At 41.6% G+C, this 19,314-nt stretch overlaps 1 protein-coding gene across 1 annotated transcript in view; it reads left to right on the top strand.

The window, feature by feature from the left end:
• STAB2 (stabilin 2) overlaps nucleotides 1–19,314 on the top strand; it is an 84,093-nt gene that overhangs the window by 30,583 nt on the left and 34,196 nt on the right. The window contains exons 25-41 of the mRNA XM_082240307.1: nucleotides 273–431; nucleotides 1,817–1,912; nucleotides 4,242–4,337; nucleotides 4,973–5,020; nucleotides 6,206–6,342; nucleotides 7,267–7,381; nucleotides 8,100–8,177; nucleotides 8,432–8,530; nucleotides 8,662–8,769; nucleotides 9,956–10,087; nucleotides 11,485–11,613; nucleotides 14,521–14,577; nucleotides 15,349–15,438; nucleotides 16,199–16,394; nucleotides 16,948–17,043; nucleotides 18,256–18,301; nucleotides 19,002–19,078. Of these exons, the coding sequence (XP_082096433.1) occupies nucleotides 273–431; nucleotides 1,817–1,912; nucleotides 4,242–4,337; nucleotides 4,973–5,020; nucleotides 6,206–6,342; nucleotides 7,267–7,381; nucleotides 8,100–8,177; nucleotides 8,432–8,530; nucleotides 8,662–8,769; nucleotides 9,956–10,087; nucleotides 11,485–11,613; nucleotides 14,521–14,577; nucleotides 15,349–15,438; nucleotides 16,199–16,394; nucleotides 16,948–17,043; nucleotides 18,256–18,301; nucleotides 19,002–19,078 (1,759 nt within the window). The remainder of the gene's footprint in view (nucleotides 1–272; nucleotides 432–1,816; nucleotides 1,913–4,241; nucleotides 4,338–4,972; nucleotides 5,021–6,205; nucleotides 6,343–7,266; nucleotides 7,382–8,099; nucleotides 8,178–8,431; nucleotides 8,531–8,661; nucleotides 8,770–9,955; nucleotides 10,088–11,484; nucleotides 11,614–14,520; nucleotides 14,578–15,348; nucleotides 15,439–16,198; nucleotides 16,395–16,947; nucleotides 17,044–18,255; nucleotides 18,302–19,001; nucleotides 19,079–19,314) is intronic.

Raw genomic sequence — 19,314 nt, 5'->3', positions numbered from 1 at the left:
TAAGCTGTTAATAGCCGCTAAGCCGCTAATAGCCGTGCTTCGCAAGACGAAAAAACTGCAAGACGAAGAGACTCGTGGAACGGATTAATTTCGTCTTGCGAGGCACCACTGTAATTAGATTTAGGCCGCAGAAATTGTGGGTGAAATATTCACCTGTCCACATTGGTCTATATTACTAAAATAAACATGCAGAATCTTCCCCTGAACTCTGTCCTTCCCACAATACAATGCACAGGCTGTAACTCTGGCATGTCCTTTCAATATACCTGCAGGCGGAATGTGTTAAGACTGGCCCTGGGACCCATGAGTGTGTGTGCCAGCCAGGATGGACAGGAAATGGCAAAGACTGTTCAGAAATCAACAACTGCCTGTTGCCAAATTTTGGAGGCTGTCATAGTAATGCTACTTGCCTATATATAGGTCCTGGTCAGGTGAGTTAAAACTGCCTCTTCCTTAACTTCTGCACTGTGCGAATCTTCTGTAATCTTTCTCTATGTGGTAGCAACAGCAACGGCAGCCAATGAGCTCAATAGTTAATAAACTGGTTCTTGAGTTTTGCGGTAATAATGCAATCCATTGACATGCAGTTATTAGCTCGTTCATTAGCGCATATATTGAATGCCGTCCTGCCACTGTGGCCACCACTTCCACCACCACCCCACCTGCCACTGCTGTTGCCACCACTGCCTCCACTACTCACTCTGCTGCTGCCACCATGCCCCCTGCTGCATCTGATGCTGATGGAGAAGCAGTGACACCATCGGCACCAGTTTCTGGCAAGATTGCACCTATCTGGAGGGAGATCTTGCACAGATCTCACCCCAGATCGGGGCCAATGTTGGGTCCACTTCTCCAGCACTAGAGGAAGTGGTGGGGCAGGTGGGGCACCCGCAGGGTGCTGCCTCAGGCGCTTCTGCTACCTAAGGCAGAGGCCTCACCCTGCCTAATGGCTGGGTTGGCCCTGATATTTTTATTTTAGTGGAATCTCGCTTTTCAAACATAATCCATTCTGGAAGTCCGTTTGACTTCCAAAACATTAAAAAACCAAGGATCAAAGGGCTGCCAGCAAGTTCGATGGGGAAAATTGAGAAACACACCTCGGAAGCCGCTTGACTTCTGAGGCATGTTCGAAAACAGAAACACCTCTGGGTCTTCAGCATTCAGCTTCCAAAATGTTCTGCAGCCGAGATGTTCAAAAACCATGACTCATGGCTATTATTCTTCATTCTGATTCCCCAAGCTTCCGGTTGCCAAATTGTTTACTGAGCCTGTCTTTAACATCACATTTGTTAGGTTGTTAAAAGCAATCTTAAACCATCAAGTGTTTTTTAAACACACAATCCAGAAATCAACCAAGCCCATAGATTCATTGACAATAAATAATTTGAAAACACCATAATCAAGGGGATATGGTGGTTCTCTTGGGGAAGGATGTTCCAGAATTGGTGAGTTACTATGCCCTGATTCTCACATACCCACCAACCTGGCATCTGACAGTGGCCAAACAGAGACAAGGAGCTGCCCTGATTGCCTGAGTGCACAGAAGGCTCACGGGGGATGTGGTGGTTGTTTAGGTACCCTGGTTCTAAACTGTCTAGGATTTTAAAGATGATGCCCAGAGTTGACTTCAAGCATCATCTACTGAACAGACACTATTGCACTTTATGTTAGGTTAGGTTATTTATTAAATTTTTATCCCATCCTTCCACCCAAAGGAGCCTGGCATGGCTTCATTTTAAACTTTTATTGACAGAGGTTGCATAGGAGTGAACAGTTCAAGTGAATAATTTTATTTCATATTCCCCCTACAATACAGAATGATTGTGAATGTAAGGAGGGATTTCGAGGAAATGGATATGAATGTGAACTGATAAACTCTTGTTCAGAACAAAATGGAAAGTGCCATCCACTGGTGAGTAATTCACTTTACAAAATATTCCAAGCTCTGCAAAGGTTTTTATAATAAAGATATACTAAAATAAGCATTATATTATTTTTCAGAGAATCACTAACATTTTACTCTCAATGGGTCTAACTTTGAGGCTCTCTAGTCCTTACAACTTAATTAAATTTTGTGTTTTAGCATCAGTATAGTAGATTTTGGGATGCTAATTATTGTCAAACAATTCACTCTCAGCTCCAGCCGATTAGTAATATGGTGCTGTATCCTCAAGAACACACTTACTGTGTCCTGTGGGATCACAGTAATGAGGCTGCCAGTGGCTGTCACTTTACCCCTGGAGAACTTATATTAGTAAATTTTACACCTTAATTGAAATTATGCATGTTTGTGATTGTGGGAGATTGTTTACAGCCAGCATGGAGGCCCTGTATGCCAGACCCTATATGCCTTCAGATGTTGCTGGACTCCAGCTTCCAGCATTACAGTCAGTGTGGTTACCAGCCAGGGATGATGGGAGTTGTAGTCCAGCAACTTAGGTAGGGCCACAGATTCCCCACCACTGGTTTAGAGTAAAAATTTCACAACCAACAATGCACTCTGTTGAAGGCCTCATTGCTCCTCATTCTTTTTAGAGAGGCATACTTTTTCAAGCAAACAGGTAGTCATTCTACCCCTGCCATTTAACATGGTAGATTCATATCTCAGTGTGCCCACCTCTTACATGACTGACAAACAGCCTGTTCAGATTGAGAACAAGCCTCATGTGATACAACGGTGCTGAACAGGGAAAGGGGAGAAATTCAAGTCAGTTTGCATTTAAAGTCAAACCTATCACATTTGCATGTTCCAGAGAACAGAAACAAGGAACCCTTCAACATTTACAAAATTCAGATATTTTACAATGCCTATGTTTACAAAAGTGCACACACATATATAGGGGTAAAATGTGCATTAAATGGGAATAGAAATGTGCATATTAATGAAAATATCATACAAGAATGCATTGTATTAGGGAAAATGCTTACAAAAATGTAACATTAGTCAAAACTACATACAAACATATGTTTATTAGGAGAAATTTGCATTAAAATGCTGAAGGATGAGGATTTAAAGAAAACTAAATTTCAAATTGCTTCAAAAATGTGGAGAACTGAATTTAAGACTGGAAAAATAAACAACAGAGAGAACAGAAACTGACAGATCTTTCCATCTTTAATGCTGAACTTGCACTGGAGAGACTTGGGATCAATTTAGGACTCCATGGTTTGATATCAGATTGGGTTTGGTCAAAGCAAGCTATATTCTAAACAAAAACATTCAGCAGCATGATGTGGTCTAGATGCCTCCTGCCAACTCTGCAAACCACACAAGTCCTTGAACTCTGCCTCACCACCTCCCCTTCTTATTTATCAAGTGGCAATAGAAAAGTCTCACTTAAAATTTATCTGACAGGTCACCTCCCTCTCTGGCACTTTGTACAGAGGTATTACCAATATAGGATGAATGCCACATTTGCAGTAGCCCTAAATTAACAACTGTTATCCAAAGAGCAGGGCAAACAAACAATAATTCACTGAGTACTTCTGTGCAGACACTGTTGAGACAAAACAGAACAGTGGCTTTCAAAACACAGGCTGATTATTCCTCCCCTCCCAATCTTATAATAGAGCTCTAAGCATTAGCTGAATAATTCTTGCAACTAACACCTTAATTAGTGTATTTGAATTAAAAGGATTTACTTTACAGTGGCTTTGCTTCCCATGTAGATAACTGTACACTCGATGTTAATTAGTTGATTTCACTGGCACTTAAGCAAAGGTCACCTCTAAATATCTTTTTTTTAGTATTGATCTTGATTTTCTTGCGCAAAGCTTATGCAGAGGTTATAATGTTTACTGAACATTTGTTCCAACTTGTTTGTGGGCAGTTACACAACAATGAACATTAGTTTGCATTTATTCTGATTTGTTTGTTGGGTGTTGGTCTTCCTGGTATTAATTAGTTTGTCACACACTTTTCAATGCATTTCCTCATCACTTTCCAAACTGCAAAATGCCAGGTTCTTCTTTAAAGTGAATCTGTTGCACTAGGGTGACAGAATTGTTTAGCCCACTGTTACAATGCAAAACTAAAGTTCCAGTATGCACTTGAATCCTTCCTGCAAAACAGTCTGGAAACACCCAAAAGTGTACTTTTAAGTATTTGTTCAGAAGAAATCGGGAAGTAGGGCCCCACCAGTTATGTAAGCGCACAAACCTTTCATGCTGCAAAACCATATTGCATTGGGAAGAATACACAGGTGGCTAGGTGTTTGATTATTTTTTCCCTGTTCTAACAGGCTGTTTGTCAGTTCACATCTTCTGGAGTCTGGGAATGTGTGTGTACGAAGGGCTATGAGGGAGACGGCAGCATATGCTATGGAAATGCAGCGGAGGTGCGTAGGAATCTAACACTTGCCTAAATGATTATGACCAATAATCTCAGCTTCTACATTACAAATGCCACCATGTAACAGAGGCACCTGGCACAAATACCCCTTCTTAGAGGAAGTTTATACTCACTGTTTTTATGCTTTATTTGCCAGGAAACAGTATCATGTCAATTAAGAGCAAGGTGATATAATTAAATAAAATTGCCTTTATCATATCTAAAGTACATGCAATACATCCTAAAAATGAATACAACCAGCACCACAATAGGTATAGCTGTTTTCAATAACTACCATGTTAACTCACATATACATAAAATCTGGGGGAAGAACTGCAAAAGCAAATTTACAGTACCAATGAGGTTCCAAGTGCCATCACTTGGAACAAGTGATGGGTGTGGCTCAGGTTAATTCACAGCAACTGTTAACTATAGAAAAGCATCTTACAGATGAAGCATTAGCGATATACCAGCTGTCATCTTACATCTTCATACAAATGAGATGCAAAATATTCCATTGTTGCAGAACAGGAGATGCCAGGGACTTCAAACTGACACCATGTGCTTGGAAAGCATGGGCTCATCCACTAAGCTGTGGGCCATCTGTACATGTCATTTATCTTTCTTTCTCTCTCTGCTCAGGAATTGTCTTCTCTGTCGGAAGCAGCTGGATTTAATGAGTGGGTTGGTGTGAGTACCTCTTCTAAAAATATATTGAAAGACACGACCAGAGCAATTCCTGTGGAGGGTGGGCAGGGAGAGAATCTGTGGCGCAGCTGCTGCCACTTCCTATACCCTACTGGCATGAGACGCAGTCAGGACCATAAGCTGTCAACTTTTCCCTTTTCTTGCGAGGAATCCTATTCGGAATAAGGGAATTTCCCTTTTAAAAAAGGGGAAACGTTGTCAGCTATGGTCAGGACAGGAGGGGGTCACTTCACACACCCCTCCCCCGGACAAACATTAATTTCCCCATTTGGCCCTTATTAACACTAGTGGGAGGGAAGTTAACTATGCCAGCTGTAGGGCCATGCCAGGGAAACAAGGAGAGATACAAATGTAGTCCTCCCATTACACGTAGTACATCTGCATCAGCAGAGCTTTCCTCAGTGCTGCCCTACCGATGGGACAGCAATTATGCACATTTCAAAGACCCCCTCAGCCAGCCTCTGGGTTGCAACGTGTTTGTTTGCTCATGAACAAAGGAAGAGCCTTATGGCTCAGGCCAAAAGCCCATCTAGTTCAGCGTCCTGTTCTCAGGGTGTCCAAGCAGATGCCAATGGGAAGCCTGAAATCAGGACCTGAGCGCAACAGCCCTCTCCCCACTTGTGGTTCCTAGCTGCTGGTTTTCAGAGGCCTGCTGCCTCAGACAGTGGAGGTAGATCATTGCCACAATGGCTAGCTTAGTAGCGACCGATAGCCTTGTTTTCCATGAATCTTGTTTAATCCTCTTTAGAAGCCTTCCAAGTTGGTGGCCAACCAACTTTTTGTGGGAGTGAAGGAGCTCTTCCTTTTGCCTGTCCTTTTGATTCTTCCAACATCCAGCTTAACTGGATGTCTGAGTTCTAGTATCATAAGAGAGGGAGAAAAATGTATTTCTGCTTTCTCCACACACCATGCATAATTTTATACGCCTCGATCACGTCCCTTCTTACCTTTTTCAAAATTAAAACAAAAAACTAGCATTCCTCATAGGGAATTTACTCTATCCCCACAGAGGATTTTTGCTTGCCCTTTTCTGAACCTGATAACTAGACTCCTTTTCAGAAGATGAAGTCCTTCCACTGTTGGCAACAGCCAAAGACTGATGCTGGTCTATAGAAGAGCTTACAATATTAACAAATTAATGGCAATGTGTTTTGTCTTGTGATTTAGGCAGCTGCAGTGAAGACACTACTGGCAAATGCAGCAAATCTAACCCTCCTTGTGCCTTCTCAGCAAGCAATTCAGAACATGGACCAAGAGGAGAGAAATTTCTGGATGTCAAAAAACAACATCCAAACTCTAATAAAGTATGTCAAACATTTTTTCACCCTGGCCATTCCATTTAAATGCTTTTATAAAGTACTTTATCCTTTACCGGAATTGTCTTCTTAATTATTGTGATAGCCTTCTGTACCAAGGGGCATGATCAGAGCCGAGGTTTACACATTAAGAGCTAGTGCTAAAAAAAATTAACTCACTTAAGAAAACTAGGTAAAATACCCACAACCCCTTCTGTACCAGTCTTCCAGCCCCTAATACTTGTCCTGCATCCTGTGATTTTTTTGTGGCTGGGGCAAGGGCCTCCTTCATCCAGTGAGTTTTCACTGGTGTCTTGATTTGAATCCAGGGCACAACTCCTCCTACATTCATAATGACAATGCAACTGCCATATATCCACTGGTTACGCAATAGCTGCTCCATCTACTCCACAATCAGAGAAGTGATTCTGGTTTCCAATGCTGAAATAAACACAGCAGCTATCTTCTACACAACTATGAAAGTTGGAGGAGTATTGTTCAGCTTTACATGTTAGCCACCTGACTGAATAGCAATCTATATATTGACAGCAATGGCAAGGAAGCCACTCACCTGCATTGTTTATACCAGGGATGGGGCCTTGCTGATGCAGTTGGACTCCATTTCCCATCAGCCCCAGCCAATGTAGCCAATAGAGTTACTGAACTCCCAACGGCATGTGGAGGAGCAGCAGATTCTCCGTCACTCAGGTGGCATGGAGGAAGATTAGGGACTATGTAATTGGTCCCTCCCAAATAGTTCCAGGAAACAAATTGCCAGCAGCTGTGTAGGAAAGGGAAGCACCTCCTAACCTATTAACATATTAGCTGCTCCTGGTTCAAATGGTGTTTGAAAGAGAATTGGGTTTCTGTTGTAGGAAAATCTGAGCAGCCATAACTTTCACGTCCCTTGAACCTAACTTGCATTTCTGTTAGGCACCATGTATTACGGGGAGCATACACAGTTTCTGACCTCCAAACCTTGTCGTCATCCAATGGGCTGGCAACATCTCTGCTTGGAAACTTCCTGGCTTTGTCCAAAGAAAGTGGAGTAAGTTCACCTGTACTCTCACTCACAGGCTGTTCTTATGTGTGCCAAGAGAAATGTGCTAATCAGATATCATCTTGTGTTTGAATATGCCCCTGTTTTGAGCAAGGGAGTAAGAACTCGGTAGTATGGGCCTCAGACACTATGAGTGTGGTTTTTATCTAGTGGTAGGTATGGAAGGGGCTGTTAGTTCCTGTTCTCTGTTTCTCATTTTTCCAATCTGAATTTCAGTTCTCCACATTTCTGCAGCAATCTGCTTTTTTAAAAAAGGAAAAAAGAATCTTCATTGAAGAATTTCAATGTTAATTTCCCCCAATAAACACATTTTTGTATGTAATTCTGACTAGTCACACGTTTTTGCAGGCAATTTCTCCAAGTACAATGCATTTCTGCGCGGTATTTTCACTATGTGTATTCATCTGAATGCACACTTTCCCCTAATATGTGAATGTTTGTAAACACTATTTGGAGAACTACATCACAAAAATTGGAGACATGTGAATTTCAAATGTGTTTCAGCTGTCATATTGTTTTGGAAAATGCTTGGCAAAGGCTCTGGGGGTGGGGCATAAATCAGGGGAGTCTTCCAAGAGCCTCACAGAGAGACCTGGAAGGCTGCATTTGGCTTTTGGGCCTGAGAGATCACAGGTCCTAAGCCAGCTGTGATTTGAAACCTGGTAGTTTTATTTACATAAATGGTCCCCCCCCCCTTGCTTTCCAGAATTTTTCTGTTGATGGAGCCAACATCGTAGCAGGTGATATTGCAGCAACAAATGGGATTATACATGTAATTGATAAGGTATTTGCTTCCTTATTATTAATAGTTAGGAAACTGAGGTAAAAAAAAAATACTAAATGTTTAAAATATTGAGTTGGTGTTTTTCCCCTTCCTTCCCTCCCTCCCTCCCTCTAGATTGGCCACTGAACATCACGTAAAACGGAAAAAAATATAGTTTCTCAAAATTCTTTTCTTTTTATATTGTTGATGTTGTTTTAAATGCTTTGCGCTACTGTGCCTGCTGTTTAAAATTGGCCTTGTGTTTTTGTTTGCAGGTTCTGACACCCCTTCGGGGAGTCAGTGGCACATTGCCCAAACTGCTTGCCCGCTTAGAACAGATGCCAGATTACTCCATTTTCAGGGGTTACGTTATTGTAAGTCTTCATGCCTTTTTGAGAAGTGCCATGCATTATTGCATGTATCCATGCTTTTATTTGAACTGCCATGCAGATAATAGGTAAAAGTCCATTTTTAAAAAAACAACGCATTTATCTCTTTACAACAGCAATATAATCTGGCAAGTGAAATAGAAGCTGCTACCACTTATACCATTTTTGCCCCAAGCAACAGTGCCATTGAAACCTACCTCAAGAACAAACAGTTAAGCTCCCTGGTATGTATTGGTTTCCAAACTTTTTATCAGGGCATATTTGCAACTGTTTCTCTTGCTGCATGGTTGGTGCTTTAAGAAAAAACTAAAAATGCAAAAAGGCTGCTCACTTAAAGGAAGTGCTGTGGTGTGATATACAACATTATTCTATGTCAGGCACCCCCAAACTCGGCCCTCCCGATATTTTGGGACTACAACTCCCATCATCCCTAGCTAACAGGACAAGTGGTGAGGGATGATGGGAATTGTAGTCCCAAAACATTTACGGGCTGAGTTTGGGGATGCCTGTTCTATGTGAACCTTTGCTGATTCTTCTACACTTTTAGCTCTGCATAGCAGGGGCTGTGAGCAGAGCCCGCCTCATGCCATTATTATTATTATTATTATTATTATTATTATTATTATTATATATTTATTATCCATTGTGTGCACACTCATTCCCCTAGTGCAGATGGTCAAATGGGGTTTGTAGGTTTAAAAAGCAGAATGAAGCCCTACAAATTTAATTTACCATACAATGATGGGATACACATTCATACCATGCGAAATGATACCTGTTTCATGCCACTGTTAATAATTTAAATAATAATAGTAATTTTTTATTTATACCCCGCCCATCTGGCTGGGTTTCCCCAGCCACTCTGGGCAGCTCACGACATATTTTAAAACATCAAGCATTAATAACCTCCCAATACAGGGCTGACTTCAGATGTCTTCTAAAAGTCAGATAGTTGTTTATTTCCTTGACATCTAAAGGGAGGGCATTCCACAGGGAGAGTGCCACTACCGAAAAGGCCCTCTGCCTGATTCCCTGTAACTTTGCTTCCCTCAGTGAGGGAACCAGCAGAAAACTCTTGGAGGAGGACCTCATTGTCCAGGCTGAACGATGGGGGTGGAGATGCTTCTTCAGGTATACAGGACGGGGCCGTTTAGGGCTTTAAAGGTCAGCACCAACACTTTGAATTGTGCTTGTAAACATACTGGGAGCCAGAGAAGATCCTTTAGGACCAGTGTTATATGTCCCGGCAGCCACTCTCTAAAACATATATTGTCTGGCTCCAACCTACAGCTAATTGATAATAAAATCCTTTGTCTACTGGTTGCTGCTGGCATCTGTTTTTGTCACAGAAAGCTTGGAAGTCCACACCTTGCTCAAGTATGTAACATAAATTATCAATTTAATCTGCAGGATGAAAACCAGATCCGATACCATGTTATTTTAGAGGAGAAGCTGCTGAAGAATGATATGCATAATGGGATGTTCAAGGAAACCATGCTTGGATTGTCCTTTAGAGTGGGATTCATCATTCATGATGGCCAGGTACTTTGTATAAACCCTGTCGATAATTATGTTGGCTTTTGGAACTGCCTGCTTATCTGAATACCTCATCCGGGAAAAGATTTACATCTGGGTAACTGAATGGAGGGAAAGCTTCATTGCTTTCAGTGATCTGGATCATAAGTTTACATAGTGAGGCTTACTCATTGGTATAATGGGACTGTATTTACATCCCTAGCTAATGAGGCCATTCACCATATGTAAACATTACTCATATGCATTAAGTGCTGAGCTAAGAACTTGAGTTAAAGTTCAGAAATTGGGATTAAGAGCAAATGAATCAGCATTAACTTCTGGCGTTGACTAGAGTCAACTGTTTTAAGGTCCCTGTTGTTGCAATTATGAAGCTGCATTTTTCTTGGGATGGTGACTTTTCTGGATAGTATTCAGGGTTTCCCACACTTGGGTCTCCAGCTGTTTGGGGGCTACAGTTCCCATCATGCCCAACTACTGGTCTTGCTGGTTAGAGGAGACCCAAGTTTGGGAAACTCTGGTAGATAAAGGCCTTCTTAAAGTGAAAAGAACAGTTTGTTATGTTTATTCAAGCTACTTACAATTTTCCTTTGCTTTATTCAGTTGTACAAATCAGAATTGGCCATTTAGGCTGCAGTTCTATATAAACTTACTGGGGAACGCAATTGGGGTTACTTCTGAGTAGGCAAGTATAGGATTGCACTGCTAAGTTTTGAGAAAGAAATAACGGGAAAGGAGCAATGGTAAGAGTGGAATCAATAGCAGCAGGTGTGTTCAGCTGCTGTCACTCACCTGTCCTTTAATCAGTCACATCGCTGCCCCCTCACTGTATTTCCCAGTGAGCAGCAGCAGCGACGTAACCAACTGGAGGTCAGGAGACCAGTGGCACCCCAATGTGGCATCTGCTGCTGAATAGTATGGATAGTCCAAACAGTTGCACACCCACAGCCAGCCAGTGCAGATTGATGTACAGTGATAGGCACACAACTAGAGTCATATGTTTATAGATAACAGAGTTGGAAGGTCTTTGGGAAATAAGATGAATTGGGTACATAGGAAGCTGCCTTATACGAGTTAGACAATTGGTCCATCTAGCTCAGTATTTTCCACAGTGACTGCCAGCGGCTCTCCAGATTTCAGACAAGGGTCTCTTCCAGCCCTATTTGGAGATGTTGCAGACTGGTCCTGGGGCCTTCTGCATGCTCTCACTGAGCTGCAGCCCTTAATGTGCAACGTGAGACCTTTTTCAACTGCACGCTTCAAATTCAATTCTTTCCTCTGCAGTGCCTTTTATTACACTTGCTGGAATAGCAAGATAATATTTGCTGTGTAAAAGTTAATGCAACAAATGATCCTTTAAGTATGTCCGCCTGGTGTGTACTAAACTGATAACCTATTGTGTGCAGCTCTACATAAATGAGGCGCCCTTAAGGTACCCAAATGTTGCAACTGATAAAGGAATAATTCATGGACTGGAAAGGGTAATGGAAATCCAGAAGAACAGATGTGATAGCAACAATACTGTGGTAGTACCTGTAAGTGCCTATCTGTGTATATATTATGTGTGTTTGTGTACATTTGTGTACGTTTATATACATTAGATGTGTTTTCATTTCTTTAAAGAAAAAATAATTAATATATAGAACATATCTTTATTTAGTGAGTCCTCCAGGAAAATAAGTCTTCACTTTGCAGTTTGGTAGAATGCAATATAGGGCAATACGGTCCATTAACATACATTGACTAATTTAACCCTACAATCTTTTTTTTTTAATAGATATTTATTGAAGATTTTCCATTTTAGTAAATTAAAAAGCCAAAAAGAAAAATTAAAAACATATACAGTTTACAATCCTTATTTTTCAATAACATATTTCCCTGACTTCCCCACACCTCCCCTTCTTATATTCCAATTCAAATTGTTAGTTCAACAAGTTCTTATCCCCAATTTTTTAACCTTTTTATGTTTAATTCATTATAAAAAACCGATTTTACCTTATAAACATCAAAATTTATACATCAGTACTCATTCTTAAATCCTTTTTCTAAAGTCGACCCAAATTCCCTTCCACGAATTCCCCATTTTTCATACAAATAACAAAACAGAATAAAAATAAAAAGACGAATTATAACTATACACCCTTTGGATCCCCAAACCCCGCCCCATCCCCTTTCCCGGTTTCAATCCCCAACAAATGTCCATCAGTCTTAATCTACTATCAGCCTGGGGATCTCACGTCCAAGGCTCTTAATTGTCTCTCAGTTCCTCTCTGCCGTTTTTTTTGATAGTCCTTAATATTAAACACCAGATCTCGGAGATACTCTAGCCCGATGAGGACAATGTTTCTTCCAGCCAGACCTCCATGCTTAAAAGTGGAGCCCAAATCTTGTTTCTTACTCCTTTCAAATCCAAATATCCCCAAAGCTCCAACTTTCTCCTTAACCAAATTTGTAATCCTTGGGTCTTTAGATCTCCACAGAGAGAGATCTCTCCATTCTTCAATCACCAATTCAGACCAGATTTTCATCATCAAGTTCTTATTTTCCTTTATAACCATCATGTCAGGCCTCTGGCTCTCCTTTGCCATCTGCAACATTATATCTCCTCCTTCCTTTTCCTCAAAAACAACATGTGTCTCTTTCTCCACACTCTCAAAGTTCTCAAATTTCTCCTCTTGTCCAGCTGCTTGGGCTTCCTGGATCAAATCCTTATCAGATTCAATGAACTTATTTACTGTTAAATCCAGAGTTGCAACGTTGGTAGCCAAAACATCAATTTGGCCTTGTAACTTTCCCAAGAGAAAGAAAACTCTGTCCAATTTAGCTTGAGTTTTGCCTCCTTCAGCCATTCTTGTAATGTCCCAAAAACCCCTCTAGAGGGATTTTGGTTACTTAGTATTCATTCCAGTTCAAGTCCAACAATCAAGTTAGTTTGTGTCAGTTCTTCCTTGTTTTCAACAAAGTATAGCCCAATTGTAACAAATATAACCAGCAGAGACAATAGAAAACAAAGTTCGCTTTTTCTGTCTTGACAGCTAATTTGACAGCTGTCAAACTCTTCAATATCTCTCCAACAGGCTCTCTCACGGATCACTCCCGGGTCCGGGGGGGTGGCGGCGCCTCAGCTCCGAAAATTAGCTCTTATCCTCCAGTAAAATTGCTTAAACTGCCAAATCGTGCAATTAATATCTTTTACCCAATAAAAGGGAAAAAATCCTCTCGACTTTAGTTAGCTAGTCCTTGCTTTAGATTATTTACAAGACGGGGAGACGGACTTCCTATTTGCATCTTCCCCAATCGTGCCTGATTCAAAAAATAATTTTTTTTTTCTTTAGAAATCCAATTTCTCTACTACTCACGGGTTGCTGCTTTAAAGTCCAATTGTTCACAAGAAGAAGTCAGCGCTCTCCGACCATGGCATGCGGCTTCACTCCGCAGGAGAAGCAGTAGACTCTCAGCACCGCGCCACTCACCCCGTCCCCCGTTCCGAAGCCTTTAAAAAGGCTCCTTCACGTAACCCTACAATCTTTGATCTGATTTTATACAGCTTTAGTGATCTGACAAGTAGAAGTATCTATGGTACTATGTGAAGCTGGCTTTTGCTTAATCAGGCCATTGATCAATCCATCCCAGGGTTTGTCCAAAGATCTTCCCTACTTTCCCCCTATTTCTACTGGATGTAGGAGATGCAAGCAAGGAAAGCAAGCATAGATACTTGCTTTTACTAGTAGTTGTGGCTGTTGCAGCAGGGTTTGAACATAGAGGCTGCTTTCAACATAAACACAAGATGGCATACAAAACACGTTTGCCCCCTTCAAGCTTGCAAGTTAAAAGTCAAGCTAGTATAGTTACTTGCAAGTAGGGTCTCTAGTTTGCCATTTCAAACTACTTGCACGTGAATCAATCAATGAGTCAATTTCATTGCAAATAAACTCCCAAGCTAGCAGCTCTTTGTTTAAATATATTTGCTGTGACATTTTTATTCCACCCTTTTTTGCAAGGTGCTCAGGGCAGCTTATATTACTCCTGCCTCCCTAGTTTATCCTCAGAACAGCCCTGTGAGGAATATTAGGTTTATAGGCAGTGCACCAGGTCAATTTTATGGCCTATCAAGGATTGAAATGGCACATTCGGTCTCTCGATATCCTTCATTTTCCCTCTGCTGGTTTTTGCACAAATGGTCAATGGTTAGAGATGAATAAATTAAATGGTGTCAGGCTACCATTGTTAAAACACGCAACATGTAACCTTAGGGAACAATTGTGGGAGGCACTAATGAAATTGGGGGGAAATTGTCAGTGTGCACCCAAGGGTTCATTTGGATAAAAATAGATGGTGCCAAACCTCTGCACACTTAAGGCATTTGTGACATGTGCAAAGGCCTGCACAAGTATATATCGTGGTCCCTTCCTCTGAAAATATATGTTTGCTTTGTTTTCAAGGGAAAGTGTTTGTCGTGCTTGGCCGTACCTAGCTGTCCTATTGGAACTACACCACTGGTAAATATTTTAGAATTAAATTACTATAAATAAGTAGTAAGGAACTTAAGGTCCTCCAGATGTTGGTGGATTACAATCAGCAGTGGATGACGGCACTTGCCTGACCTCCCATCACTGTTGCCACTACGGCTTGCCTAAAGAGAGATGAGTGGTGGTGAGATTAGCACAGCGCAAATGCAGTGGCAAAGCCAGTCTGGCACTTGATCTTGCTGCCACCTCACCCCTCTCCCTCACTGTAAGCCACAATCAGTGACAGGACGTCAGCTGAGTGCCCCCACCCCACGAACTGTTACTGCCTACAACACATGTGGCCTTGTTGATTCGTTCATGCTAGGACTAACAGGAATCTGGCAGCATATAGAGGGTACAGATTTCCTACCCCTACTGTGCGTGTGGGGGGGGGTCTACTCCTGAGTATGCCCAGTATAGGATATTACCCATGGAAGACAATCCACTCCCTCCTGCGGCTGCAGAATCCATAGGACATAATAAACAAACTTCATTGTGACCTCTGAATTTACAGGGGGAGCTGGATTTTCTCCGAAGTTTCTAAACTTTGTATATTTATTCAGTTCAAGGGAATAATTCATTTGTCAGTGCCTTATTGTGAGTCAGGTTATTTTGCCCATTTGTGCTAATTGACTGTAAATTTTGAATAGGATTTGGGCATGTTCAATTAGCGTCTTCCATTGAAAAATATTTCAGGGGATATTCATTAGCTGAATTTGATGCAATGTTTTAAGTGTAAAACTGTCCACTTCTTTTGTACAGAAATACAAGAAAGTGAGCTGCTTGTATCTCCATTCCGAAAGATTCTCCCTTCGCTACGGGTGCCAGCCAAAATGCAGTAAAAGCACAATTGTGGGTATTCTTTACCATCCAAAGCATATCTGTTATACTATCATGACACTGATAGAATATAAGGGGGTTGAGGTGTGGGAGAGAAACAGAACATTGAGAACTGACTGTCGTATCTGTAGGGAGAAATTGTTTTATTAAAGTGATTTCTTAGCAACATGGTCCTTTCAAAGAAGCTTGGTATGAAAAACAAAAACCAAAGACAAAGTGCCATAGGGTAGTCACTGTGAAACCCTCCAAGGGTTGTTGAAAAAATAATATCCAACAATAAAAAACCCTCCAAGGGTTGTTGAAAAAATAATATCCAACAATATCTGCAGGGCATCATATTGGCTGCTTGTGCCATAAAGCAACAACATCACCAATCCAATAATTAAAACCACATACAAATTAGACATCTTACAAATCTGAAAGTCACCAATAAGAATTAAGGTTGTTTGGCTGCCTAACCAAAGGGGGGAGAGTTGTTATGTCGTGCCTAAAAGAAAATAGAAAATGAACTAAACTTATCTCTTTGGGAAGGGAGTTCCATAGGCTAGGGGCCACCACTGAAAAGGCCCTGTCTCGTATTCCAACCTGTCTCGTATTACCCACTTGTGGGTCTGTGAGGAGGGCCTCTGTGGCTGATCTTAGACTGTAGCACACAATAAATAAGGCAGCTCAAGAGTTCCTCCCTTAATTCATAGTCCTTTTATGGCATCTCTTCTCTTTTATTCTCTTATACGCAATTGCATTCGCCTTACCTTGTTTGTTCCTTTTTCAGACCAGGGAGTGTTGTGCGGGCTTCTATGGCCCTCAGTGCGAGCCTTGTCCAGGACTGGCTGGAAACACTTGCTTTGGAAATGGGATTTGTTTAGATGGCCTCAATGGCAATGGTACTTGTGAGTGTGAAGCAGGATTCGAGGGAGTAGCCTGTGAAAAATGTATCAAGGGCAAATATGGCACCGGCTGTGATCAAGGTACTTCAGGTTTCAGACCACTGAGACAACTAGTTAAGTTGCTTGCCTCTCTTTGACTTGGAATAGACACATTTAGGTCCGTTTTGTTGTTGTCCCAAGAACCAAGTCACAAAATTCAAAAGTAGTATAAAATCCGAGTGATCATTACATTCCAAGCTGCATGTTAGCCTGGGGACTTCAGATCTGGTCACTTTGCATCAGAGTCTACTGAAATGCAAAAAATGGACCTGTGTAACTAGCCATAATGCAAACCTCTCTGGTTCTTCAAAGCTTATTGTGGCTTTGAAGAAAAGGGGCAGCCCTTGATCACACAAATCTTAATGTGGTACACTTGAGGTGCTATATTGGTACAGTAGTGTTTTCTGCTTTATGGGAAAGGCTCTTGCATCTGCAAAATATAATATATGAGCCATGCTTTAAGTCAAATAAGCCCGTTTGAGTATATTAAGGCAAGAAAGGAAGTCGGAATAATACGTTAAGACAGACCTCCCTTCATAGTCCAGTTGTTGTTACTGCTGGGGCAGTCCTTACAACATCACCTCTCTGCACTTAGAGTGTCCTTGCATCCATGGGAAATGCAACGATGATATTAAAGGCGATGGCTCTTGCGAATGCGATGTTGGCTGGAGAGGTGTGAAATGCGATGAAGGTAAGTGTGATTGCTCTCCATCACTTTGAGCTACCATTTGAGGCTGCAGATTTAAAACTCAGAGCTCAAGGCAGTGAAGGCACCATCACTGAAGCTGCGCAGGTTCACTTTTCTTTCAGACCAGCTGAATGTGAACCTGAAATTAGGCCTTCACTCTTTCTGGTCCCATTGTCTGCAGTTCATCAAAATTCCTTCCAAGACACTGTCTGCAAATTTAGACCTTCAGCCCTCTCAGTGCTTTAGTCCTCTGGATGGGTAGATAATTTTTGTTTTTGGTTTTTTTTTAATGAAATATACACTGTCCTTAAAGACTCAGTGCAGTTCTGAGAAAGAGCATGACACGCATTCTGAATTGATCTGTGCATCAGACCATTGCTGTGGTCTGTGCATCAGCCATTCTGCAAGCATAGATCAACTCTTTGATAATAATAATAATTTTTATTTATACCCCACCCTCCCCAGCCAAGGCCAGGCTCAGGGCGGCTAACAAGCAATAATAAAAACAAGTTGAATGATTACAACTTAAAAACAACATTAAAATACAACATTAAAATATTGAAACATTATTTAAAATATTAAAATGTAGCCTCATCGCAGGAGGAGAAAGGAAAAGAAAAAAGAAAGAGAGGGAGGGAGGGAATCAAATTGGCTCCAAGCCAAAGGCCAGGCGGAACAACTCTATCTTACAGGTCCTGTGGAAATAAATCGGATCCTGCAGGGCCCTGGCCTCATGAAGCAGAGCGTTCCACCAGGCCGGAGCCAGAGTTGAAAAGCCCCTGGCTCTGGTTGAAGCTAATCTAACTTCCTTAGGGCCCGGGACCACTAGGATGTTGCTATTTATGGAACTTGAGGCTCTCCGTGGGGCATACCGGGAGAGGCGGTCCCGTAGGTACGAGGGTCCTAGGCTGTGAAGGGCTTTAAAGGTCAAAAGCAGCACCTTAAATCTGACCCTGTACTCCACCGGGAGCCATTGCAGCTGGAAAAGCACTGGGTGAATAAGCTCCCATGGCAGAGACCCTGTGAGGAGCCTCACTGCAGCATTCTGCACCCGCTGGAGTTTCTGGGACAACTTCAAGGGCAGCCCCCCGTAGAGCGAATTACAGTAGTCAAGCCTGGAGGTGACCGTCGCCAGGAAAGGTAAGGGACTAACTGATGAGCAGGGTAAATTGGGATTGTATACTGTTGACTAACAAAGTCATTTTCCTCCTGCAGAAATCAAAGGTGATAAATGCAACAGTACCTGCCACACCAGTGCCAAGTATGTATGACAGCAATCTATCTAATAATATTTAGGCTGCATTCAGATAACACCTTTCTCCAGCAACTATAGCACGAACATTGAAACAGAGGGTGGGGGCTTGACAAAAATAGGCACCAACCAGCATGGGAGTTTTGCAGTAGTCATTCACAGGAACAGTATCCAAATTTAAGCTGTTAACGCATATGGACTAGCAACAATTGGCATAGAAATTGTCATAATTGCCCTGCAACATATAAGTTTCAGGCACTCTAATTTGACATACCTGACACTTTAAAAAACTCAACTAGAAATTGATTATCCTAGTTTAAAGTTCTCTAAGAGGTTAGATTACATAAAATTTCAAGCTACTGACCTGCTTATAATTTAACTCACCACTTACAGATTTTTGAAAAATTAAGCAGTATATAAATGCTTTTATACAAAGTAAAATAAATAAAATGATATGCTTGGTATGCGTTGGAGAATATTGTACCAAAAATTGTGTAAAACATTCTACAATGTGTATGAAGTTAGGATTGGTTTTTTGCCCCACATGCTATGTTTTTAGAAAATACAGCTTTCTAAAGATTGCCTTAGAGATTTTAGATCTGCTTTCATGGGTCGGTCAACCTTTTGGGGAAAAAAGTGTTGTATGAAATAAGCAGTGGTGATGCTGCAAAATAAGTAGTTTTGTTTTACTTTCCTTTTTCCATCTCAGCTGCCTTCTCAATTCCTATGGCAGAGCATACTGCAAGTGTGCAGCAGGGTTTAAAGGGAACGGGACATATTGTACAGGCAAGTAGACTTTGTCCTTTTCCATTTGACATACCATATTCACTGTGCCTCCCATTCACAAGAAACTGGTGGGGCAGGAGGCTGGGAAAATACCAGAACCACCATTTGGTTCAGTGAATAGGACTGTTCCGCTCACAAGTGGTCACGTGTGGTGTCTGCTCCCCACTCCCTTGAGGGGTGAGGAGTTTCAGAAGCAGTATGGCATGTACTCCCTTCAGAGGGGAGAGCACTGAAGG

Source organism: Podarcis vaucheri, assembly GCF_965113315.1.
Source record: "Podarcis vaucheri genome assembly, chromosome: 10".
In the NCBI taxonomy this organism is placed as follows: Eukaryota; Metazoa; Chordata; class Lepidosauria; order Squamata; family Lacertidae; genus Podarcis; species Podarcis vaucheri.
The sequence above is the reverse complement of the archived record's forward strand: the minus strand, read 5'-3'. Positions and strand labels throughout refer to the sequence as shown.